Source organism: Panthera uncia, chromosome B4 (genome assembly GCF_023721935.1).
Source record: "Panthera uncia isolate 11264 chromosome B4, Puncia_PCG_1.0, whole genome shotgun sequence".
In the NCBI taxonomy this organism is placed as follows: Eukaryota; Metazoa; Chordata; class Mammalia; order Carnivora; family Felidae; genus Panthera; species Panthera uncia.
Genome location: NC_064809.1, coordinates 55,327,962 through 55,354,766, shown reverse-complemented (window position 1 = coordinate 55,354,766; position 26,805 = coordinate 55,327,962). Strand labels below are relative to the sequence as shown.

The 26,805-nt window shown below is 37.1% G+C and overlaps 1 protein-coding gene across 13 annotated transcripts in view; it reads left to right on the top strand.

The window, feature by feature from the left end:
- SOX5 (SRY-box transcription factor 5) overlaps positions 1-26,805 on the top strand; it is a 1,013,639-nt gene that overhangs the window by 974,159 nt on the left and 12,675 nt on the right. For all 13 annotated transcript variants that reach the window (XM_049627167.1, XM_049627170.1, XM_049627165.1 and 10 more), the window contains one exon: positions 9,607-9,752. In XM_049627167.1, the coding sequence (XP_049483124.1) occupies positions 9,607-9,752 (146 nt within the window). The remainder of the gene's footprint in view (positions 1-9,606; positions 9,753-26,805) is intronic.

Here is a 26,805-nt window from a genome sequence, read left to right as displayed (position 1 = left end):
GATTAAAATAACAAAATAAAATGAAAGCACTAATTTGAAAAGATATATGCATCCCTAAAAAAGAAGTTGTTCACCAACAAAGAGTGTATATAGTAAAAAGAGAAATGGGCTAAAGAATCCTAGGTATCACCTACTGTATTAGTTATCTATTACTGAATACCAAATTAACCCAAAACTCAGCAGCTTAACATAACCAACATGCATTATCTCACAGGTTTTAGGGGTCAGAATTTGGAAGGAACTTAGCTCAGTGGTTCTGGGTTAAGGCCTCATGGTTGCAGTCAAGATGTTAGGCAGGGCGGCAATCATCTATATGGGCTTTACTAGGGATAGATGCTCCTTTGTCAAGATGTCTGACTCACATAGTTGTTGGCTGGTAGGTCCATTCTCTACCTTGTTGAGTCTTTTCAAAGGGCTGCTCATCGCATGGAAACCAACTTTCCCCAGTGTGGGTGATGGAGAACAAAGAGAAAACCACAGTGCCTTTTAAAACCTAGTCTTGAAAGTCACACACAGTCCAGTCTATTTTATTCTTTTCACTATAGGAGAATCACAAATGCAGCCCAACTCAAGGGAAACGGTATTAAGGTCCAGCTCTGAAGGAAGCAATATCAAAGTATTGTTGGACACATTTTAAAACCATCATTCTTCTTTAGGGGGAAAACTGATAAAGAGCAAGTGAATGTCTTAGAATAAGAATAAAGATAGGAAAATGCTAGCCTAGGAAAAATGAAAGTTTCAGAAAGGAGGGGTATTTAATGGTGACCCACTTGGCAGAAAAGTTAAAAAAAACATGGAAAAGAAAAGCCTTATGATTTAGCTAGAGCTCATGGAGAGGTAATCTCTAATGGAGAAGTTTTAGGAGAATGCCTTAGGAGAATTTCAATTACAATGATTTGGAAGACAATGAGGAAAGAAAATGCAGTTGATATATAGACCAGTCTTTTTGTAAGCTTGGCATTGAGAAGTGAATATTTTAAGAAGACTGAGTAGAGACAGGTTTTAAAATGGGGCAGTCGTTCATATATATATATGAAAATATATATATAAAGTCACGGGGAAGAAGAGTCAGAGAGAGATAAAGATATGAAAGAGAACACGGATGATGATGGAAGAGATCATGAGAAAGGATTAACCTTGGAAAGCAGCAAAGCCCTTCCTTTATCTGAGACTGAATGAAACGAAGGAAAAAAGGGAAAGTTACAGAGAAGTTGTGGGATGGACAGAAAGAAGCCTGAAGGAATATATTTCAAATGCTTCAATTTCCACAGAGTAGAATTCCAGATTATTTGCCAAGAGGAAGCCAGTCTGGGGCAGTGGGGCAGCAGTGACAAGAGAAACTATGAAAACTTTAATTTTGAGAGTTTAAAAAAGGTTTGGGGTTCACATGTGCTTTTTATCATTATGAACCATTCTGTTATGGTTTAACTCAGTTACTCTGCTCAACATCTTAAATGGACTCCAAGATAAGGTTTGCTTTCATGTCCTAAGTATGTAAAAGAAAAAATATTTTATTTGGCAGGAATGATTCACTTCCATAATAGACACGATGCTTGTAAATATCACAACGCTGGTCTATGATCTACTTTTGTAATGTTGCTAGAAGTAGAATATTTAACTAACAAAATAACTAATAGATTTGCATTTTTATCATGTAAGGATTTTTTTTTTTTTACTTCAGCATTCCAGGTATTAAGTGTGACCAAAAAAAGGCAAGAATGTATTCAATGACATTTATCATTTGACTTTCTCCACTACTAAAACTTTTTTCTCTTACTTTTTTCCCTTAAAAATCCTTTCACCACGTACACATCTCTCATATTTTCCAAGGATTTGAGGCCACTACGATTTACTTTTCTCTTTTCAGCAAATGCAGATGTTGAAAGCTGAACTGTAATGAGTAATAATGTCATTGGATAAAAGCTGTGAGCATTAACAGTGTTGTAAAGGTCACCCCTGAAAGAAGAATTAATGTATGATGCCATTAATAAACCAAGGAAAACTGTGAACTAAAAGTAACTGAAGTTATCGTTAATGACATGGGCTCTTTGCTATATATCTATTAGCTTCAAATAGAGAAAGTGAGTTTTTGAGGTTGGAGACCAATCTTATAGTGTACTCTGAAAGAACGCCTTTGGTATGGTACACGAAGGATAGGTTGCTCCAAAAGAAAGGGGATCCTTAAAAGGTATGAATAGGTCAGAGGAATGATGGATAAGTTTAGAATCTTGTGACCAAATATTATCTTTCTTCTATTGGCCTTTTTCACCCATGTTGTACATATGTGTAATACTTCTAACATTTTTCAAGGCATTTTAATCTATTTCTCACTTAAGCTGATTTTAGAATTATAGACCCTTAAATAGATAGAGCAGATATCCATATCATCTAGTCAAAACTTGTTATTTTACAGATAAAGAACCAGCGCTTATGGAGGCTAAGTGCTTACCCAGGAATTCTAAGTGAGTTCCTGTCACAGTGTAGACAGTTCTGTGACCCTGTGTTTATTTCCTCCATTTTAATTTCAAGGAAGCAACTGTACATGAAGACCAAGTAACGTGCCCAAACTCACAGCCAGTGGAGGTCGGGGCCATAAGATAGTGGTCTCTGGCTGGCATGCTCTCTTTTCAGCCTATGGATAGCCTTTCCGCATTAGATGCTCTTCTCAGTCCTTTCTCTATCCTCTCATCCAATAAATGGAAATCAAATATCTTCTCTATGTGATATGATTGGCAGGATGATGAGCAGATGGAAGTCTGAGAGGCTTTAGATGCCTACAGTCTTGTTCTTTAAGTCTTTGGAAGATATTAGGATGTTTTAGTCTTACCCTTTATTCCTCAGAGGCATTAACACTTGAAAAGTAAAACTTCACTGAGCAAAAGTAGTAGACTCACATTGATTCAATAAGATGAAGAGAAATGTTTTCAAGTTCGAAGGAGGACATTACCTTGAAATTTCAGTAGTTTACAATTTTAATGAGAAAAACTGCTATGAGGGTAGGTTATTAAACAAAAATATTATAATAGTTTAATTGAAAGCCATTGGATTTTTAGGAAGTTGAGGGTATTATTCAACATCTGGCAATTAACATTTGCATAACACTTTACAATTTACAAATTGCTTTCACATTTATAATCTAATTAATTCTTGTGAGTTTTCACAGATGAAGAAATGGCTACATATCAGGGTGCCAAAAGTTTGATGATGATAAGTGACCTCAACAATTGAGAAAAAAAATTAGTATTTGTTAAAAATAACTTGAAACACATGTGCCCTTGCTTTTGCTTACAGCTGAAAAGCCCTATGTAAAATAAATATGTAGTAAATAAGATTTTGTATTGCCTTCATAGCATCTGTTAAATCCATGGATTTAATAAATATGTGTCATGTGGTACAAGCTTCCATTGATGTGATGACATAAATAATCACCCTGGAATTGCAAAGGTAGATACTTTCAACTTAGAAATATGCATTTATTCCTTCAGTAGACCCTGCCATGGGCCAAAGGGATAAAAGACTGAAAATTTAAAAATGCCCTCAAGTAGTTCATAGACTGGTGTGAAAGACAAACTTAGACAAATGGAAGGCAATGTGACTGTAAAAGCATATATACGGTTTTGAAAGAGCATATAGATGAGAAGTTCTAATGTTGACAAGGAGCATGCCTGGGGTATATCAGGGAAGTCATTACAGAAGGGGCGACATCTGAATAAAGTCCCAAACACACCAAAAAGACAGAGTATTTCAGCAAAAGAGAAACGCTTGGGAGACAGAGGCCAGTGCTTGGAAGAGGAAATAGTCCTGTGCTGCTTAAACACAGAATCAAGAGAGACCAGCAGGAAGTGACGCAGGAAAGATAAGCAGAATTGATATCATGAGGAGACTTTTAGGCCATTGTAAAGTGTTTGGAATTTATCCCAGAATGACATTTTGGGGGGAACATTACAGGGTGTCTTGTTCCAGTGTATTTGGGAAAAGCTGCATACTTTTGTTATCTCTGGAAGATTCACAGCGCACATTAACATTATCACGATCTTGGGAATTTGTGCAATAAAGAAACCTTTTTTCACTTTAATTTAGTATTTCCCACACTTATTTGAACATGGAATTATTTTTTCACAGAATATTACATCTCATCATCTTATGAAATGCTCCTTTAAGCACCAAGGTACCAAGAGATGGGTTTTTAATCAGGTAAAGTGACATGATCCAGATTCCTTTGGGAGGATATTTTGGAATGCTTTATCTGGAAGCAGATAAAGAAGATATTTTCAAGGAGTGTAAGCCCGAAGATAGGGAAACCAGTTAAGAGTTTAAGGCATTAGCCAGGTGAGAGATGAGGTGCCTTTAGTGAAAGCCGTGACCATCATGATGGAGAAGACACACATTTGAGAGCTGAGGAGGAGGCATGACTGTCACAGCTTGGTTGCCTGTTATATATATGGGGTAAAGGAGATCCCTCAGGTGACTGAATGGGCCACTGGAAAGGGATAAAGAATGTAGAAAAAAACAGGCTGAGGCAGTGGGAAGACAATGAATTCTATGCTGCTTTTCAGATCCTCATGAGACAGACAAGTAGAGAAGCTTGGTATGTGTATTTAAACATATGTGTATGTGTATTTAAGCTTGGTATGTGTATTTACAAATCAGGAAGGATTTGAGGTAGGTAGCAGATATTTTATAGTACTTGGGATCACCCTTGACTTTTAGAGTGCATTCAGACCAATTGTGGTATTTGGTTTCGAAGGCTGCCACAACAAGTTACCATAAACCAGGTCACTTAAACTGTAAATCTATTCTTTCACTATGTGGAGGCTAAAAATCCAAAGTGGTGTCAGCAGGGTTAGTTCCTGCTGGAGGCTCTGAGGGAGAGCCTTGTGTTCCTAGTTCCTTGTAGCTTCTGGTAGTCCTGGGTGTTCTTGGCTTATAGGTACATAATTCCAGACTCTGCCTCCACATTCACATGGCCTTCTCCCCTTTGTCTCAGTATCAGATCTCTCTCCTTTAAGACTCACCTGACATCCAGGGTGATCTCATTTCAAGATCCTCAATATAAGTACATCTGCAAAGACTCTATTTCCAAATGAGGTCACGTTTACAAACACCAGGGTTGGGACACAGACATACCTTTTTGGAGAAACACAATTCAACCTGTTACAAGTGGTTTTCTGTTTTTCCTTCTACCTTTCAACAGCTTCTTTCCTTGTGGAGCAGCCCATACTCTTTCTGTTTCGATTTTATCCTAAGATTGTTCGTGGGTTTCCTAAGTGAAGCTGACCATGGAATTTAATAACAATAAACCACTTTAAAAATATAAACTTTAAATAGATGTCATATTATACCATTTACCATTTTTGTAATGGAACAAATGTAAGGTTGATGGAAGAATTACATGAAATAACACAGGTTATTTCCAGGCCTCCCCATTTTTTTTCTGCCTCTGAAAATATATAAAAGGGGCCTTTTTAATTTTGAGAATTTTGTTGGTAGTGATTAAGAAGAAACACCAAGGCATAAAAAACCAAACTGGTGAATTTAATAAGGTTACAGGATCTCACAAACGTTTTACGTTAATGATCCCTAACCTACATTTCCCAAATCTCATTTGAGGTATTAACTGGAAGTCATGTTGACCTTTACTTTCCCACTTCCCTCCTAAGATTGAGGCTCACCAAACCTCTCCTAAGTACATACACTCCTTCTGATCCTATCTTATGATGAAGTTGGTGCCTAAATATATAATTAAGGCAAAATAAAATGTATCAAGTGATCATTTGGGGCATTTTGGACTCTGATGGCATGACCCCTTTTCCTTGAAACTCTGGACCAACAAGAAATGATATCCCTTCACAGATTTTATCATTATTGTCAATGTCATACAATAAGACTGCTGAGGGTGAGCATATAGACCAAATGCAAGAGAAAAGAAAAAGACAGGAATTAACATTTTTTACTGCCTCCTCAGGTACCAAATGTTATCTACTCCTTCACAAAATGTGTAATTTCATTTAATTCTCCCATCAATCTTACATTCATCTTACAGTAAATGGAAATGGAAATCCAATGACATCAAGTGTTCTATTTGGCAAATGTCACACTTTCCAAACCCAGATCCTTCTGAATCCAATGCCCAAATCTTGCCCATTTCACTATGCCATTTTGTATATAAACTGACAGTGAGTAACTCTCATGGACCATTATGCAAGACTGTATTAACTCATTTACTCTTCACAAATTTATATTATCTAGTCTCTAGGTGTTATCTCCATTTAACCAATAACATAATTGAGACTTAAAAGGGTAAAACAACATGTACAATTTATATAGTTTGTAAGTGGCAAAGTTAGGATTTCCGTTCATGCTTATCCAACTCCAAAATGCAAACTTTTTCTGAAAATTGTAACCTTGGACCAAATCAAAGGAGAGGTGAAGAACAGATCCCAGGCAAGGATTTGAAGATGGAGAAGTCAGAGAGGAAAGGGGATCCTGCGCTGTGATAAGAAACAAGGAAGAAAGCACTTTCTAGAATGAGGGGATCGTCAGTGTTGTCATTCTGCAAGGCATGGCTAATGTCCCTTGGATTTGGCTGTTTAAAAAAGCAAGGAAGCTGAAACAAGATTGTAGCAGAAATGGAAGAGTGAGGAAGGAATGGGGAGTGTGGTAAGAATCTTAGAAGGTAAAGAGAGAGAGAGTTGGAAAGAGAAGGCAGCACAAAGTTGAGAGAGACTTTATTTGCTTTGTCTCAGGTGGAGAAAATGAAGTACTTACAAGTTGAAGTGGTTAGAGACGGTGGAGAAGTTCAGATACAGGTGACAGAAATGTGAAAGAGAATGACCAATGGTGAAGTATAGAAATCGAACTCGAACACGAGCTTCGGGGGTTTGCCTTGAATGAAGGTAGAGGCAACATTTTCACTGAAGCAGGAGGAGGCAGTGGGCAGAAAGAGACAGATTTGAAGCGAACATGGGTAGGAGTCGCGGTATGGGTGGGGCAGGAAGGTGAGAGCTCAGCCTTATACTGGTGTTTCCAAAATCAGAGGGGAGGCCATTTGCCAAGAGAGAGGGAATCGGCAAGATTGATAATTTGGTGACTGTGACGAGAACAAAATGTAAAGAAGCAGCAAGCGACCCTGCTATGATTCAACTCTGTGATGTATAAAATGCCTTTAAGATTTAACACAGCACATACAAATGTTAGATTTCATATAGCATTTTAGCTAATACTCCAAAGTCTCTAAAAGCAGGAATGTTTCTTTTAAAGTGGATGCCCATTTCCACCTGCATAGGAATACACACCTCAAACTGGAAATAGACATTACGGAACATATGTCTGTCAGTTATTCACCTCCATATAATTTGCATCCCTTTTGCATCTATATTAATCATTTTTTCTGCACAATGTTATCTTGGCAGCACCCAAAAAACATAAAGAATTCATACTTTTATTCAACACCATGTGCCAAACAATTTCAAAGTGTACTTGTGCTCTGGAGAAGCTAAATAGACTGCATGATGCCAGGTTGTACATAAACAGGGGTTAGAGGATAGGAAAATCAGGCTGATCGTCTTCAGATCTTTCACCAAATGAACATATACTGAGACCACCACTGTCATCTAAGAGCCGTATTTCTTTCTAGAGTAGTAGTGTTCATGAACAGAATAAGTTCAAGAATAATATATTAAGAAAATTGTTCAAGAGAACCAAGACAGGATGTTGAGGATAATATAAGGTTAAAAACAACCATAATTTAAAGTAAACACTAACCCTAAAGGCTTGACCTGGGTCTAAATTGTTGTTTACAATTTATAATGTGTTTATTTATAATTTATATTGAGCAATGAGGTTTTGTATTTTGAGAATTTATAATGAGCAATGAGGTTTTGTTCTTTGAATAAGTTCCAATGAATTTAGCTCTGAAAAGCAAAACATATAGTAGCTTTCAAGGCTCCCCTTTCTGTCGCCTACACTGGAACTAACTTATCTTTCTGCCTCAAGGAGATCAGAGGATGAAGTCTAGTCTGTGCATAGCAAGGGGGTGGGGGGAAAGCATGGATCATTTAGAAACCTTCCTGCACTGAAGCACTGCACTAATCTGACATCAGCTTCTTCAATAGAATGTTTAAGCAGCAAGAAAGTATTCTATGTTTTTTGGCAATCAGCAGATCAGATAGAAGAATCTAGCAATACGATGAGGATGTGTAATCTGACATGATTAGACAAGGCTCTTTAGTACCAGAACATTCATAATTGAGACAAAGAAAGAGTATTAATAACACTTTCCTAACACGGCAGTTAGCCATTTTATATTTCCTTTCTTTAATCTTAGTGTTTTTCAACAAATCATGGGATTTAATAGCGTGTTTTGGCAGATTAGAGGATTTATGGCCCAGATGTTTTTTGTTCTAAAAATGGATTAGGGTGTAAAGTTTGCTGGAATCCATGGAACATGTTGAGGCAAGCCGGTCATTTTATGTGTGATTAGTGCCTGCCTTCTGTCTCACAGTCCCTCCATCTGTCACAATTCACCAATGGATCTGGTTAGATTTAGCCTCATGTCACAAACAAGTCCCTTTTCTGGGCAATTTCATATTATAGATTCAGTTTATGCCATTTTATGCCCTAGTTAAAAGATAGGGAGAGTGAAAGATGATATATTAGCTTCCCTTTCAATATTTACAAAACAGTGTTTTCCCATCGGTATTCTACCCTAAAGTCGTGCAGATTATCATAATAATGTGCATCAAATAAATAAGTGACCAGTGTTAACATTCAGGTAAAAATTAGTTTTGCTCCTCAAACCTCTTCTTTAAAAGAAATTATGTTGGCAATTTTTCTTTTCTTTTTGTTTTTTTTTTTCTTTTAACTAATTTTGGATTATGGAGCTATAGACAAGTTGGTCATTTGACCGTCTTATGAAAAGTGTGAATTAAATGTGAGTGTAGTTTTCAGTAGCCACAATTTCTGATCGTACAATTCACAGGTATTTGGTTACATCCATGCTTGAAATTTAGCCTCTTACAAGTTTGTATCCATAGCAAATCACTGCCACCTGTGGTTTATTTCACCATCAATGGGGGGGGCGGGGGGGTGAGGGGATGATCTCCTTTCACTTAGTTAATAATGATTTATTCCTTCTGTACATAACACAGCTAATAGTGCTATGTACAAACTCTAAACTGACCTTTCTAACACTGCGAGAATGTCGGTAATTAGAGTGATAATCATCAATACCCATATCCTGCAGTATGATCCTTACATGAAAACAAGTATCAAAGATAGGTTTTATTTGGGCACTACAAAACATTCAGATAACTGAAAGTTTATTTAAAAATTATATTGTGAACTTTCCAAGCATGTGGAAAAAACTATATTTCACTTAAGTACTGTGTATGCATTACAGGTACTTGGCAGCATGTTCACGTATGACTGTGTGAATCAGTCATTATCAATTACTCATTCGTTCATTCGTCGTAGACAAATGACACTGAAAAATTATTATGTGCCAGACACTAGCCATTACGCAAAAAGGACGTGGTTTTTATGGTTAAAGGTTAAGCTCTCCATGCCTTTATACAAAACATAGCCTTTGTTCTGTCACACCTTCAGGTTATTTAAATGACCATGATGCTGTCACCAAGGCAATCCAAGAAGCTCGGCAGATGAAGGAGCAGCTTCGGCGGGAGCAACAGGTGCTTGATGGGAAGGTGGCTGTTGTGAATAGTCTAGGTCTCAATAACTGCCGGACAGAAAAGGTTAGTTCATAAAAGATCTGACTTTCCAAAACTACTTCCGTTGCCTGAAAGCTTTTCTCCTTTGTTTTCTCACCTCACCATCCTCAGAATGATGCTTCTCCCTCCTTTTCCCCCCCGCTCTGTCAATACAGAAAAATCTCCATGCCCATCCTAATCAAAACCATCTGCAAATGAGAAGAGTTATAATTCTCTTCTATCCATGTCCAAACTTTATTGACAATTAATAACCCCCTGTCTGCCATCTGTTTGCATTAAAATGGAATGGCATTTGAAATATTTGAGTCTGAGTGAAAGTTTTGCTCTACAGAGATGCTTAACTTGTATTTGGGGATGAGCTGGATTTGAAAATCCTGAATCTTCTTTAATCAGCATAAGCTTGGATGATACCCACGCTCACAGTCTAAGTAACTAGGATCCTGAGCTTGTCATAATATGTTTCCACTGCAAAGCACAGTCAAGTTTTAGATGACCGCACAGTTAGAAATTCTGACTTTATTATAAAACAAAATGTGCTTTTTAAAACTTGTACATTGTTGTTATGCCTAAGCCCAGTGAAACTTCTGAATTCATCTGAGATACATTAATTTCAAATTCTTGTGTCTAAGCTGCATGGTATTTTATTCAGAAAAATATTATGTTATTATAGAATGCTCAGAGAGATGTATTTATGTAGGTAATATGTGATTTTTTTAATTGAAATTTTAAAATATTACCGAGTCTCCTTTTCACAATTCTATAGCTAAAGAGACATGGTAAATAAGAGGGAAAAAAAATGATCAGCTACTTAGCAGCAACTTGAAAGTTAACCGTCATGGGAAGCTTGTGAGTCAAACAGTATTGTCCAGAATGAGCAGATTGTTAATTTGATAGCTTTCTGGTTTCCCAGGTTTTATATGGAATTTGATGTGCAATCTCTAAGCTCACAATCTGCATAGCGAAAGTGAAATATATGTGTGATCCTGTCACAACTGTACTTTTCGTCTGGTCCAAACATGGGTCAAAAGGATGGGGAAATGATTTTAATTCTGCTCCGTTCCTGGAGGGGAGAGCAAAGCATGGTTAGGTACACATCCCTTGCAGTCACACAACATAACAAGAGCAACATTGGTGCAGCAAGAAGAGCACAAAATTTTTCTAGCTAAGCACCAGAAGGGAAGGGGGAAAAGCAACGTGACAGCTCTAAGAAGGAATGATAGCAAGCATGAAGGAATTTATATTCAAATATTTAAACATTCTTGAAAGGATGCTTGAACAGAAATTCCTTTTCTCTGCTCCCCATGTAGAAATGAGTTTAACACTCAGCCAGATGCTAATGCGAAGTGACTCAAGCTATTCCTCGCAAGCATAGCTAAATTGCCGTTATTTGTTAAGCGCATTGAATTCAGCTGTGGATACAGCAGTTGGTTGCATTCAGCAAGCATCTGTACCCTTTTTTTTTTTTTAATCCTCCAAAGCAGAGACAACTCTACCTATCTCCCCCCTCTCCTCCCCTGTGCTGGCTGGGAATTGTCAAGTGACAACCGACCAAATCCTTTTGGACAGGAAGCCTTCATCCTGAGTTCTATATACTTGCAAAACAGGCCTTGTGGTTGGATCAGGGAGCCCATTAAAAGCACTTTGATGGTATGGAAATTCATCTTCATGAAGCTCCTAGGCCCCTAAGCAGCATGCTGTTTAGCTGTGGTTACAGATCAGTCATTCAGATCGGAGGGCAATAATTGTGCTGACGGCTTGTAAGGCAATGGAAGTACATAAAATAATCCTGGGCCCTCCACCATGGCACTGCGAGTTAATCTTCTCTAATACAGATCAGCTGTTGTTCTAACACATGACTTTATGCCGGCTCCAGTGACTCTGCTCAGCCTTTTGATTAAGTAACAGGAGTGGAGCCATCTGCATTCACTTTACTCCATAGTTGTCCATTGTTAGGGAACTTTATTTCCACTTCTTGTTCCACTTGTTCCAAGCATACTTTATCTCTCTGATTAGCACCTTCTCTATTTGCGCTGCAGGAGTGAGAGTTGCCTCTTGTTGAAAGCTACTGCCTTCAGTGTTCCTTTCTCTTTTGTAGAATTAGAACTTTTTAGAAATCTGTTTTTGAAGTAATACCTGCCAAAATCTGTTGGCCAATTAAGATATCTCCAGTCCCAAGAATGTTGTCCTTCCCAGATCTCTTCACCGTGCCCTTTCAGTGCGACTGAGTTATGTCATCAGCAACAGTCTTGTATTTTTATGGTTTTTTTAAGTGAAAATCTTAAAATAAAGTGAAACAGTTCCATTATTATAATAGCATGGCAAACTTTTGTAAGGTGTGAGTAAATATTTTCAGCAGACGATTCTGAATGACTCCTTGGTACCTGACAGTGAAAGTGTGATTTTTGAAGCTCTCCCGAGAAGCAGGTATTAACTGTGCTTGCCCTTTCCTATTGAACTAGCTTGCTTGTCATTTCTACAATATTAATGATTGATCTATGTGCAACTCCTGGGAATGCGATAATGTCAAATTTATGTTCTTTAATTAATACCTGCTGTGTATGGGGGGGTGGTATTATGTACTTGAACAAGAAAGTATGTTCTCTGCCTTTATGAAGTATATGGTTTAAATCAAATTATTATTTTGACTGTCAGTCATGGCACCTTTATGTTTGTGAGCCTACTTATAGGAAGTGAATAAAGGCCCCACCCATTTTCTTTGGTATATCAGATCGATTCTGCACCTGAGTTGACAAAGGTGGCTGCTTATTCTTCCACATAAAGTGACATCACTTTGCCTATCCCGTTGTTAATTTCCTAATACCTACCTTTTTAATAGATTTTTATACTTGCCTGGCTTTATCCATGGCCAAAGCATAGGTAGATGAGTAGTTGGTTTGGAATTTTGCTTCCGTTTGAAAGACATAAACAGAATATATGGTAAATTTCTGCACTGTATCATACCATTTGAATCCCAAAAGGACATTTCTCTCACTAAAGCAATATTCCCAATTTCCAAAACCCGGAAAGTGTGGGAGATGTAAGGAGAAGGGGAGATAAAAGAAAAAAAGAGAGAAAGGATCTGGGAGAAAGGAAAGGGGAAAAGAGAAGAAATCCAGCCTGGCGCTCCCATCTGTCCGAAAGGTGATTAGCACAACCTGAGACCCAGATAGTTGGAATCCGCAGTGCAGATCTGTTTTCTTGAGTACGCAAACCTTATACACAGAAACTTTTCTCCACATTTCAAATGACCAACATGGTTGTCCCAAGTAGAGAGTCGTAATTCTGAAAAGCTGTAATTGGTAGTAAAAACAATTAGAGGTGTGAAGATAGGGACAAATGTTTTCTAGTAATATGCACCAAAACACATAATGAAAGTCATTTTTACTAAAACACATTTTAATTGAAGACTTCTAAAAGATTTTTCATTTTTTACTTTTCTTGGAAGTGTGTCAACATACCCAAAAACTGTGTATGTCAGGTTTCTTGGAAACTCTGGGACACAGTGTTATTTATAATTGTCATTTCAGGTTAATTATAGCCTGATTGCATATTCGGATAATGTTATCTTTTATCACATAGCTCTTCACAGATTAGTGTTATGGATGAATAAAAAATCTTCTCAGGTAGAAAGAATCAGAAAGACTCTCATACATTTGGCTTGTCAAAACCACCTGCTTTGCTTCATTAGCACCCGCTTGGCACAGTCTTGACCATATGATCAACTGCATACTCAGGTTCTGACCTTGTGTTTGAAGGTAGCCGTAGTTAAGAGGGAATCATAAAGTCCTCAGTTTTTGTCCTGATACCACTAGGCAGTACTAGTATAATAGAAACCCAATGCACTTGAAATAGTGCAGAAATTTCCAGAAATTTCCTTGCTTATTTCCCTCACCCCCAATGTAGTTAACCTAGGAGAATGATGCCTATGCTGTGGTATTTGGTAGACATGTGTTTCATTACATGCATCAGGAAGTCTAAACACAATAGCTTCAACAAATAACGATTCATTTTTAACACATAATGAAGTTCTGGAGTGGGCAGTTCATGGTGTTAGTTTATCAGCTCAGCAATGTCAGGGTTGAAATCTCTGTGATTCGCTTAGTTTTTCCCTTAGTGTCATAAACTGGTGCTCTACCTACAACCATGCCAGCTCAGGAAGGAGAAGGAGTTTTCTCTTTGCTCTTTTCAGGCCTCTTTCGCATAGAGATGTTTTTCCTCCCTCCTTCATTCACATTGGAGTGTTTCTTACATTATTCACATAGAGATGTTTCACTGCACCCCTGAAGCTGACTTCCACAAACATCTCATTTGGGTAGAAATGGGTCCTATGCATTCCTTTAAGACAATTACTGGTCAAAGGAAGAGAACTTGCCTTAAGTTTACCAGGAATGATATTTTGGAACAGAATTAGAGACCTTATCCCCCTAGAGAGCAAGGGATATCTTAAGATCAAAGATTATGTTGACAGAGAAGAAAAGGACCAGAATGGCTATTAAGAAAAGGCCATTGAAAGCCACAGCTGCATTATAAAAGTATCAAAGCTCTCAAACATTTTCTTTATAAAACCTGTTTGTTTTCATTATATTATATTTGTGGTCATCTAACTACTTTTGCTCTTGCGCCATTACATGTCCCCAGGGCCTCATACCTTGTCTGTGGTCCATAAAGAATTAAATCACACATAAGCATGTGCGCACACATACATGAAAACTGCTTAGGTGACAGGTTAAACCAATGAATATGTGTTCTCACACATGCTTTCTACATGTTAAGCCCAACTGTGGTCCTACTTTCATATATAAAATTGATGCCACTCACAAAAATAAACCTACAGATGTGCACGTCTGTTTTTTAAGGTAGAGAATTTATCCACCAAGCAAACATTAATTGCCTACAGTGTACTTGAAATCTAAATGCCTACCCATGCTATGAATTCATCTATTACTCCAAATAATAATACCTGGCAAAATGCCTTACTTTTCCTTCTGAGGTTCTGTGAACATTCATTGCAAATTTCCGTAGAATAAGGTGAAAATTTAGCAAATAAAATGTATATTTTAAACAATACTTTATTCAATAACAATGGCAGTTTCTCTTTCACTTGTCAGTCATACTCATGAGAAGCCTTTCCAAATATCATATGGACTAATTTGTAAACAGAGGTTAATTTTTATAACCCTGGCACTTGGAAACTTCCATTACAACCTCCTCTTTTTCTGCTATTGTCAACTTCTTTCTTTCCCTTTAACGGAGTGCCAAACATGAAATGACAGTGGCCAATGTTGACTTAATGTGGATGTTTAATAATGAAAAAAAGTGTGTCAGTCCCAGCATTAGTTACAAATGGCAGTAAGTGTATCGGATGGCAGGCCTGTAATAATTTTACATCCATCATTCTTTCCTGATGCTTCGCTGGCCATCTGATGGATGGGGCCAGCAGTGTTAACTCTTCAGAAACTGACACAGTGTATCTAGTTCAGCATTATCTAACATATGCTCCTTCCCTTAGATAAGGACAAGGCATGTGAGGAATTGTGAATTACAGGTTACGCTTTGAAAAAGTGACTGTGAAGGAACTCATGCGTCTGTGTTCAGTGGAAGATACTACAATTAATTAATGATTTATGGATGGCTTTTGTAGATGTTGCCTTTAGTCAAAATGAATTAGAGAAGTCAAATTAGAACCAGCTATTTCAGTGGTTAGAGGAAAAAAATCACTAAGGAGAAAGGCATGTTAGGTAAATCCTGCACGAGGAAGTGAGATAGATCATCACCGCACCCTGGCAAAGCAGGAGCTTTTTACCTGGGGGTCGGGGGTGAGGGGGGCGCCGAGTTGTGTGTGAGCACGCATGTGTGATTTTTAAAAAGCTCCCCAACTTTTAAGTCTGCTGGTTGGAATTTGTCTAGGAAAAACTACAGTAACACAAATTATTAATAGTATTTCTTTATAAAAGTATTATTTTTTAATCTCTACATTTGCATATTAATTATTCCATGACTTTAAAAGATACATAAAATCTGATGTTGAATGCTTGCTTTTTTTTATAATTAGAGGCTCTCTACTCTGAAAATTTATATAAAATGGATAGGGAACTGCTTTCTAGGCAACTGATTATTAGGAAATCTAGACCAGCTTTTTGTGTGCAAGTTGGCATTTGATCCTTAGGTTTTCTTTTCTTTTGTTTTTCATTCATAAAACCTTCTTAATTCTGAGTGTCTTAGCTAGGGAACACTTCTTATGGGACAGGAGGGGAGAGGAAAACCCCTTAGTGAATATTATCAGCACAGAGCAGCCAGTTTTCAAAGACCATGACAAAAAGGCGAATAGGTATTATGTCATCACCCATCCATCACTCTATATGTCAGCCTTTCAATAATTCCAATCGACATTCTCGACAGGCTGGTGCAAGTTAAAGGGGCTGTTTGTTTCTAGAAATTGAGTATGGGCTGTCTATAGCCTTTTGTTCCAGATGGTTTTCTTCTGTGTCTTTTCATTTCTTTCTTTTTTCTTTCTTTTCTTTTTGGGGGTATTTAATTGAAATACATGCCGAGTTTGCAGACTGCAAAGATCAGAGCTGTTTTCGTCCAGCAGTGGTAACTATGCATTAAACATTTTGATTTGTTTGAGCTTGAAGTTTAGTCCTTTTTTGCCATTTGCTTCATGGAGTTTGTGTATATTTACAGCCTCTGCATTTAATGGCCACATGCCTTATTTTCACAGATGGCCAGTGGAAGACTTTTTCTTTCTCTTAGTATAGCCCGCTTTCAGTTTTGCTACATTTGTCACAGTGCCACAACTTGCAGCTAGCAAGTGCCCACGCTTGGTGGGGAGCAATTATGGTGTGAGTTTTTAAGGAGCTTTTTAAAGGTTTTTTTTTTTCCAGTAAACTTTTTATGGTTTAATTTTCAAGCCTAGAAAAGCTGTGCATGTTTTCAAACAGAGAGTCTTGTGTTCTTTACATCATTCTGGTAGAGGGGTTAGTGCAGGATGGTCCAATAAAATGAGACACACAGGGCATGCCAAATTGGGCTTTCGGATAGACACCCACAGGCCTCTCTGATGATTGAAATTGTCTGTGCATTTAAAGACATGATAGGCTTACAATAGTATTCCTGAAAAAAGCAAGTTTGAAAACACCATGTAGAGAACGATCTAGATATTTTTAAAGTATATTTCTATGTTGCATGTTAAAAAGGCTAGAAGAATAATAATGCAGTAGTCATGCCAAGGTGATGGGGTTGTAAATTGACATACATGTGCCCACATTTCCATTTTTCCTAAATTCCCATAAGGAAAGTAAGAATCACTTTTGTTGTTGGACCAGACGTTTTCTTTTTATAAAAAAAAAAAAAAAAAAATCTGTTAAGAATGGTCTTTCCTTCTTTTCTCCCTTGGTCCTTTCCTCATCCCCAAGATGGAATAGTCATCTTAGAGACATTTAAACATTAAAGCACTGAAATAATACAGACGTTTGTTTTTTTCAGTTACCTTCTTATATTTACTAGATGTGTTGTATTCTCTATTGTCGTGTATTGCAAACTACCAAATCAGATTAAAAATTATGAGGAAAATGTTCTGAATTTAGCATGTATTTCAAGGATCTCCTTGATCTTTTCAATCATAGCTTTTCTCTTTTTTTTCCCCACAAATGAGAAAGACTTGTTTATGAGTCATAGAAATAATAATGGCTACTGATGTTTATTTTGTGCTTTACCCTTTCCCAAGTGATTTCACATCAGCTTTCAGTCTCATACTGTAATATGAGCAGAACAGTATTCCATCTTTATTTTAAAAATAAAAATGAGGAGCGCCTGGGTGGCTCAGTTGGTTAAGCGTCCGACTTCAGCTCAGATCATGATCTCATGGCTTGTGAGTTGGGCCCTGCGTCAGGCTCTGTGCTGACAGCTCAGAGCCTGGAGCCTGCTTTGGATTCTGTGTCTCCCTCTCTCTCTCTCTGACCCTCCCCCGCTCACTCTCTGTCTCTCTCAGTCTCTGAAAAATAAAACTGAACATTAAAAAAATTTTAATTAAGAATAAAAATGAGATTGGAGATTACAGGAATTCCAGTGGAAGATCAGTTTTTAAACCAAGGTCTTGTGGCTTAAAGTTCAGTCTGTCTTCTAATGGACCGGGCTGAAGAAGTTCAAGAAAGTACCCTGCCTGATGATTAGCTCCTGGGCCAGTGTTGGTCATATGTATTATGTAGTATGATTTGAGGCTTTATTAAAAAATCTAATTTAAGGGACGCCTGGGTGGCTCAGTTGGTTGAGAGTCCGGCTTCGGCTCAGGTCGTGATCCCGTGGTTTGTGAGTTCGAGCCCTGCGTGAGGCTCTGTGCTGACAGCTTGGAGCCTGGAGCCCACTTCGGATTCTGTGTCTCCTCCTCTCTCTGCCTCTCCCCCACTCATGCTCTGTCTCTCTGTGTCTCTCAATAATAGATCAACTTAAAAAAAAAAATCTCCTTTAAGCAACCACCATTTCCACAATTCATACATTGTTCTTCCAACTACTTTGTTTTTCCTGTGTCAGGTCCCTTCCTGGGTCTCTCTTCCTCCCCCGCACACAAGAGGAGGAGCAAAGAAAACAAAAAGAACATGCTCCATCTTATTTATTTTGCTTCTCGTAAGCAGTGCTGATAAAACATGTGAAGTTTTAGCTGTTTATTAAATTGAAATTTTAAATATCCATTCTAATCTGTATTTTTTCTCTCCCTTCCCTTGAAACAACCACAGATAATTGAAAAGTGAACAATAACTCCGATGTGCCCGTTTCTATTTGTCAGACCCAGCCTTTCTGGACCAAGCCATGACTCTTTCCAATAGTCCAATTGTATTTATTTAACTGAGGTAACTACTGGCTACTGAGGCTACAGTCATAAGAATGCTAGCAGTTTTATAGCTTTTATTCCATGAAATGGAAAAATTAAAGAGAAAAATTCTGTCTGTACATTTCTGTATCTCAATAACTGAGTTATCCATTGTTTATAGAATAATTAATATAAGACAATATTCAGGTTTTTGTTTACATCTATGCTGCCCTCCCACCTACCGGACATCCTGTGTCAGTTATAAATTCTATTATTTTTCTTTGTTGGCCTCCTGTTTTTCTCATGTTGACCCTTTTGATTTAACTCGGTGTGCACAGTGTCTATATCTGCCCTGCTTTGAAATATAACAAAGTCTTTTTTTTTAGATTTTGGTTGGATGCTGACCACATACACAAACATTTGAAAACTTGATTCTTAGTTTTTTTCTTCTTCTGCCTTCTCTCCTCCACATGTACACACCATAAACACAACTGTGACAAATAAGCCAGGGCCAATATTTTGCCATGGCAGTGTTCCTGTGTACCTTCTTTGTGACTGATTTGTTTTCTGCAGATTGCTTTGAGTGGCCTTTTTGTGCGTTACACCCCCAGGCCTCAGCACCTTCTGCCTCTCTCTGGCAGCACCTTCTTCCTCTCTCCTTAAAACTTACTCAGTTTTAAGGGCTAAATTAGTAATGTTGAATTTGGGTACATAAGTGTGTCTTTCACAAAGTACCTGAATCAGTAAGTCTGATTGCTATTTGACAGTCTCTTCACAAAATATACCTCAATAACTCAAGGTTTTTTCATAATTTGCAATATCTTCCTTGACTATAATAGAATGATTGCAGGTTTCTCCATTATAAGTGGAGTTCCCTTAAGTTTTGAAACTTAAAAACTTTTAAGAAACTGTCATTTATGGATAGAGAAAATATTTATAGTTTTATACATTGGTCGCATTGTTTTAGTTTTATTTTAGGGAGTGTCCAGTAAAGTAGGATGTAGAATTGCAGGTTTGAAAGAAAATGAAAAGGCCTTGAATCCAACCTGTCATCTGATGTTGCGTTTCCTCTTCCATATTTTTAATATGCTAGGCAGGTGGTCATATGGCCCATACTTGAAAATCTCCAGAAAGGGGAAATTTTTTTTTACATCTTGAGCAGCTCATTTAATGGACAGAGACTTGTGACTATTAGACAACTCTTTGTGGTTCATTATCTTTCACCTGATAACTTAAAACCATTGGTCAGTGTTGTATCTCTTGACTACGTATGACCAAATTCTATCCCTTTCTCACAATACCAGGCCTTGATTTTTTTTAAATAAGTTAATTCTTAAGATATTTAAAGACAGATGTTTTTGATCTGCTCTTCCCACCTCATTCAACTTTCTTTTTCATCGGCCCCATGCAACTTCTCCAGCATGACAATAAGGGGATTGATAGGAACATAATCCAAAGCCCAAAATATTATGGCCATCGAGCATCATGGTCCACATTCTAATTCCTATAGAAAAATAAACTGAAGTCGTTATAACGTTGTTTTTGTTACTGAATCCATACTCATTTTTTATTGTCACTACATCCTCTACTAATTGCTCTTAGCTAATTTTTATAACCATCAGCTCTGTCTTTTCTGGAATATCCATTAACTGCTCAGGTCATTGTTCCTCAGATTTCTCTCTTCTTTCATGAAAAACAGAATTATTTGTCATTAGCTTCCTAATATTTCTCATGCTTTAAAACCAATTATTTAAAAATCATAAATCTGCATTCATCAATTCCATCTACAAGTCTTGGAAAATTATTTGTGTATATTAAGACTTGAGTTCATACTAACTGTGTTTCCTTCAAAACCATTCCATCTACAACTTCACAATACTTTTTAAAGAAAATTTGATCTGCCAGTACATTTCAATTTGATCAGATTGCCTGATGAAACTAAGTTTCTAAGAAATGTAGCTAAAATATTTATTTGGCTAAATATTTATTAAAATAAATACTTAGCTTTAGGAAACATTTCATGAAGATGGCTACCAAATTTCATAAAAGGAAATTAGACTGTGGAACAAAATTATGTGTTCTGATGCATGATTTTCTCCACTAGGGAAATCTCTGAATTTAGAAAAAGAAAGCATCAAGATTAGATAAGGCTGATTTTGTAGATAACTAGATTAGAGGACATTTATGGACCTTTCCAACCCCTTTGCTCACATATCTCTATGATTGATTCTCTGATGGAGAAAATGATTGGAAAATATTCCTAAGGAATACCAGATTTCAGAGTAAACGTGTCTAGGAATATCCTAGTGGATACATTTACATTTGGCCAGAGTAAAATTAGTGAGTGATTTCTTCAATTTGCATTTTTGTTAGTCTTGGAGAGAAGTGTGTGTGTGTGTGTGTGTGTGTGTGTGTGTGTGTGTGTGTTAGAGAGAGAGAGAGCGAGAGGGAGAAAGAGAGAGTATATATTTGTATATAATTTATATAAAATTTGCAAGAAAGCCTTTTCTCCCATTTGTGCTGTTAGATTATGTGGGTGGATGGTTATTTTTTACAAAAACAGTGTTCTCAGTAAGCAAGGGTGAAACTGAAAGGTTGAGGGGATAGACATATGCATTATTTCTTTATATTTTACTTAAGCTTATGAGAAAAATCTCCAACTGATAAATCATTATGACATTATAAATAATCTTTCATCTTCTTTGGTGGTCTGTGAGGCTCACATAATTGGAGGGTTAAAAACCTTTCTTGTTTCGTTCTTCCTCCTGTGTCATTAGTATAGAAGTAGACCGTAAAAAAAAGTGCAGCCAGAAGGGGTTTAACTGTTACTGAGTCAACATTTGACAGTCACACTCTATTCTGTCATTTCATGCATGTGCTTTTTATGATTTTTATAGCTTTGTGAGCTTTATTTCAGGGATGTCCATTATGATAGCTGATCCACAGCCCATCTCTTTCTGTCTATGTGTGTCTGCTGGGGAGCAAAGCTCATCACCTTATATGAATCCCAATTTCAAGGAGTAATAGAGGAACCATTTACTCATGCATTGTTTAATTTTGGATTAGGTAACTAAGGAAATATTCACCACCTCTTAAAATGGAGTTTTCGTGGTTTTTTTTGTTTTGTCTTGACTGCTCTGTGAAATACCAAAACAGGATGTTCATTTGAGCCTTCATAAATGGCGAATTTTTAATTATTTTCTGTATAAGTTGAAGTAATGGAATAGGAGAAAATTTCAATTTAAGTATGTACTAGACTTATAAGCCATCATGCCTGAGCATCAAATGGAAAATAAAAAAGATTAAATACATCATTGTAGATAATGGACAAGAGGAATGAGAAAAAAAATCTCAACAATTTTTAGAGTTGTTACCAAAATTCTTCTTTTAAATGAGTACTTGTCCACTGCTCTAGCCATAGAAAATAAAAGACCATGGGGCGCCTGGGTGGCTCAGTCGGTTAAGCAGCCGACTTCGGCTCAGGTCATGATCTCACGGTCTGTGAGTTCGAGCCCTGCATTGGGCTCTGTGCTGACAGCTCAGAGCCTGGAGCCTGCTTTGGATTCTGTGACTCCCTCTCTCTCTGCCCCTCCCCTGTTCATGCTCTGTCTCTCTCTGTCTCAAAAATAAATAAACGTTAAAAAAAAATTAAAAAAAAAAAGAAAAGAAAAGACCATAACCATGACAAGTTATTTAATACTGATATTGAACTATTCCTGTAAATCATACATGCTAGAAAGAATCTTTATTTTTTCAATTTCCCTCATTGACTTTTTTCCCTAATATTAAAAGCATATATATCTTCATTTTTTAAGCTGATGAGAATCTATTGTTATATTTAAACCCCATTTTAGAGTTTCTGGGACTCAGAGAGGATAATTGATTTGTCTAAAATAACATAGCTAATGTATAGAGCATAGTATGGTTAAGATGTGATGTTTCTGGTCCCCAAGCACATTATTTTCTATATGGGTCATTTTCTGTATTTTCAAATATTTCCCATTAATCCCGAGGGTCTTTTGGGATGCTTGGGTGGCTCAGTCGCTTAAGTGTCCAGCTCTTGATTTTGGCTCACATCATGATCTCATGCTCTATGAGACCAAGCCCCTGTTGGGCTCTGTGCTGAGAGTGCAGAACCTGCTTGGGATTCTCTCTCTTCCTCTCTATCTGCTCCTCCCCCACTCTCACACATGTGTGCAGTGTGCATACTCTCTCTCCCTCCCTTTCTCTCTCCCAAAGTAAATAAATAAACATTAAAAAAAAATCCCTATGGTCTTTTGCCATTCAGAACATACAGATCTTTGCTGACTACTTCTAATCAAGTCATTGCTCACATCTCTTTAGATATTACTTGGCTTTCCTTGTTGATTCCCACCACTGCCTGGTGTCATGCACAAACAATACAATGTGTTGTTTTCTACTATGCAAGTCAATTGAAAAAGCCACAGAGCCCAAGACCAGCTGCCAAATTGCCCAAGTGAATATTAGCATATTAATAATAGTTCTTTGAAGGCGGGATTTTACTATGATTTATTTGATCCCAACAAACTATGTGATCTAAAAGTTTATTTTCTTCTACAGATGAGATATAATTCATTCGGATCCTCTTTCAACTTAACATAGGATCAGAAGATTTTTCAAGTAAAAACAGACTTTACCTAATGTTTCCCCTTGATATCAGTAAACCTGCATAATTGTCTAAGATTTGATTAGCCAGGTGGGAATCATCTTTCCAAAAGAAATCTAGTTGTTATCCAATTGCTAGCTTTATTCAAGAGAGAAAGCATATAGGTCATCTTGTTTGGTCCTTTTTTATATGCCCTCAAGCCTTTTTATTTGGACTAATTTGTAGTAATTAATATGTTTGCACCCTCTGAGATTACTCAGAGCATTTCAGAATTTTGGCAAGTATTTCCTTAAATGTGTTTATTTTTCTTTCATTTTTGTTTTGTTTCTGATAGAAAAAAGGTAGGGGAGAGAAGACCAGTGAATCGTGTCAGTTTCAGACCAGCATTTAGATAGTATTGAAGGGCAGTAAAGTAAAAGTGCTGTACTGGATATGTGTTCAAGAACACTGATCTTATAGTGGGGCGGTGCGGGGGCTGGGGCGGGGGTGGGACATGAGGTGTTCTTCTTACATACAAATTCTTGAATAATCTGTTTTTTATTGAAACCAATTGGGACTAAGAGTCTAAGTTTGGGAACAATTATCACTTTTGCCAATCAGCATTTTTTTCTGCTTCCCCAAACTCAATTTCTTGAGTTTTACTGTTTTTGGCATCTTCCCATTTATCCCTTTTGTACCTGATATCAAACTGTGCTTGATTTGTTTCAGCTGCCTCTTTTTAGAAAAGATTAATTATAAGGACTTTGGGAATCAAAATATTACCTGTTTGAGTAATATTGGCACATTTGAAAAGAGACTTTTAAGAAGAGAAAGATTTGACCCAAGGAACAGAATTGCAAATCATTGAATTTTAGACATGACAATGCAGAGGGGACAACCAGGGAATGGTGGCATCGGAAGGAACAGGACTAGAGGAATCTTCTCAGTGTACCAACATTTGTGCTTTATAACATTTGGCTGATTCTTTCTCCTCCTGTATACCTGAATAGATTGAATTTAAAATGTTGAGAACTATTCTATTGTTTGTTTTGTTTTGTTTTTTAAAAGTTATTTATTTATTTATTTATTTATTTATTTGAGACAGAAACAGACAGAGAGTGGGGGGGGGGAAGGGGGAGAGAGAGAGAGAGAGAGAGAGAGAGAGAGAGAGACCCAAGCAGGCTCCACACTGTCAGCACAGAGGCCAACGTGAGAACATGACCTGAACCAAAATCAAGAGTCAGAGACTGAACCAATGGAGCCACCCAGGCACCCCTTTTGAGAACTATTTTTAAATTCAACTCATTCTTCTGATGTTTCAGTATATGACCTAGACTCCTAGCCACATAATGATTTATATGTATCTCTATACATAAGAGCAGAATATAAACTTTTATTTACTATAGGATCAATTTTCATATGGAATTATGTGGTAATTATTTGCCATGTAACCACTGTGTTTTTATATAGTGCTACATATTTACCATATAAACACTTAGGTTTTGTAATATCCCCCTTACCTCAGTTCCTTAAAGTCTTCTGAATTCATTGTCAGTGAGGGTTTTTAAAATGTGCAAGTGTTACCATTTTGATGTACATCCTATTTTAAGGTGTTTTAATTAAAGGCACACCGCACATTCTCCAGTTTCTCTAGTCATGTCTCATTTTCCTGTTCACATGTCAGGGAATCGGCTATGCAAAGGGTCACAAAAACAAGACAGTTTACCCTGTTAACTTCCACTCTCTGCCACTGACCTGCTCTTGAGAAATATTGTAAATTCCATTTTGGGTAACTAATTAAATAATTTTATTATACTGCATGTTCTAGTGGTAGATGGTTAGAGGTTACTTACTGTAAAAACTGATGGCAATTTTCCTACCCATCATTTGCTAATTTTAGCCTCTTGGTAAGATGGCACAAGGTTCACAGCCCAACATAGAACATTTGAAGTCACTTAACATTTCATCCTTTTTCTACTCCGATTGCCTTCAGTTTGCTTTTTCTTCTTAAAAGACTTTGCTTCAGAATGGAAAACTCTGTCTAAAATATGTAGCATTATTACCTTATACACCATTAAATCAAAACCTGAGAGGTGATCCATGCCTAGTACATTCCCCAAAGATAGTGCAGTAAAGTCTTCATTGACTGCAGACTATCAGATCATGCTGATGGAATGTAGGTTTTTTTTTTTTTTTAATGTAACTGTCTTCTATTTTAATGGCTACATTTACTATGAAGGATCTGTTTAGCTGGTGTCCTTGGTGCCCCTGTTCTCAGCTGAATATATACAGCAGACTCTCTCAGCAAAAGAAATCCAGAACATAGAAATTAGCTGAAAATGCCAATTTCACACATATTGGATCAGGTTCTACATTTTTAAATATATCATTTATCTCAACTTAGTACTATATAATCCTATAGAACTAGAGTTGATACCAACTATTTTGTTTCCAATTTCCTTGCTGTGTTTTGTACTAATTGACAATTAAAAATATTATTTCTACTAAGTCATGTACAGCCTTTGATGAATAGGAGCTCCAAGGCCACTAACTTGAAAGAATTTTTCTCTAGTATGTATAAATGTAATACTGTGAGAGATGTTGTAGAGATAAAGCATGTACTACATTAAGAATTTGAATACCCTAATGGTTGTTGGTGGGAACATTAGTTGGACCCTTTACCTATAATACAATTGTCCTAAATAGTTGATGATTTATTGTGTCAATATCTGTTACGCAGTATACAGGTTCATTTGAACAGTTCATGACTGTGTTCCTCAGAAAATGAGGTAAATAATTATAAATAAACCTGACCAAATTTTATGAAATCCAATAGATGCTTTCCTTAAAACTGTTTTGGAACCAAATCATCCTCAGAGCAATGACGGAAAGTGCTAGAAAAGTTGTAAACCTTTCATTGTATGCTTTTTCTTTTCATAAAATCACCCAATTCCTTAATTGGAAGTAGTTTAGTATTTCATGTGGTTTAGATTAAGCATTATATTTTCCTTGACAATAATTTTGTTTGTAATGCCATGTTCTCCATGAATTCAAATCATGCACTGCATGCTTTTAAATGACTTGATGTCTTTGCAGATCTAATTTTGGTGTATTTGTATCTCAAATAATTCGCCAACTCAATATTTTGGCTTAGCAATCCAAATCAAATTGTGGTCCAAGTAGCAGGCACTCACATTGAATGTACAGAGACTTGACAAGCAATTAGCAATGAATATTTAAACGTCTTCATTACCCTTGCATGAGGAATGCAGATGGCATTTAGGGAGATGGCAACCAGAGGGCACTACTGTGAATTATGTTTCTATCAGTTGGTCACCTGACTATTGGAAGACTTTCTCTGGGCCCCATGCCACTCCTATACTTCTACTGTCTGGCTAAAAATAGAGCGTTCCAAATGGTGCAAAACAGGTTGCTTTTCATGAAATTACTCTGCACATTTTACAATTCAGGAAGATTGTCTCCAGGGATCCCAGCATATACCCTTTAGGCATACCAAACCCAAATGCCAAGACTATCTAGGGGATTCTAAGAATCAGAGTTCCTTCAAAAACCCTGCTCATCATTTGCTTCAGTTATCTCAGCAGAATGTGCTGAATGTGCAAAGGTGAATAAATCAATATCCCGTCCCTCCCAGGAGTTAATGT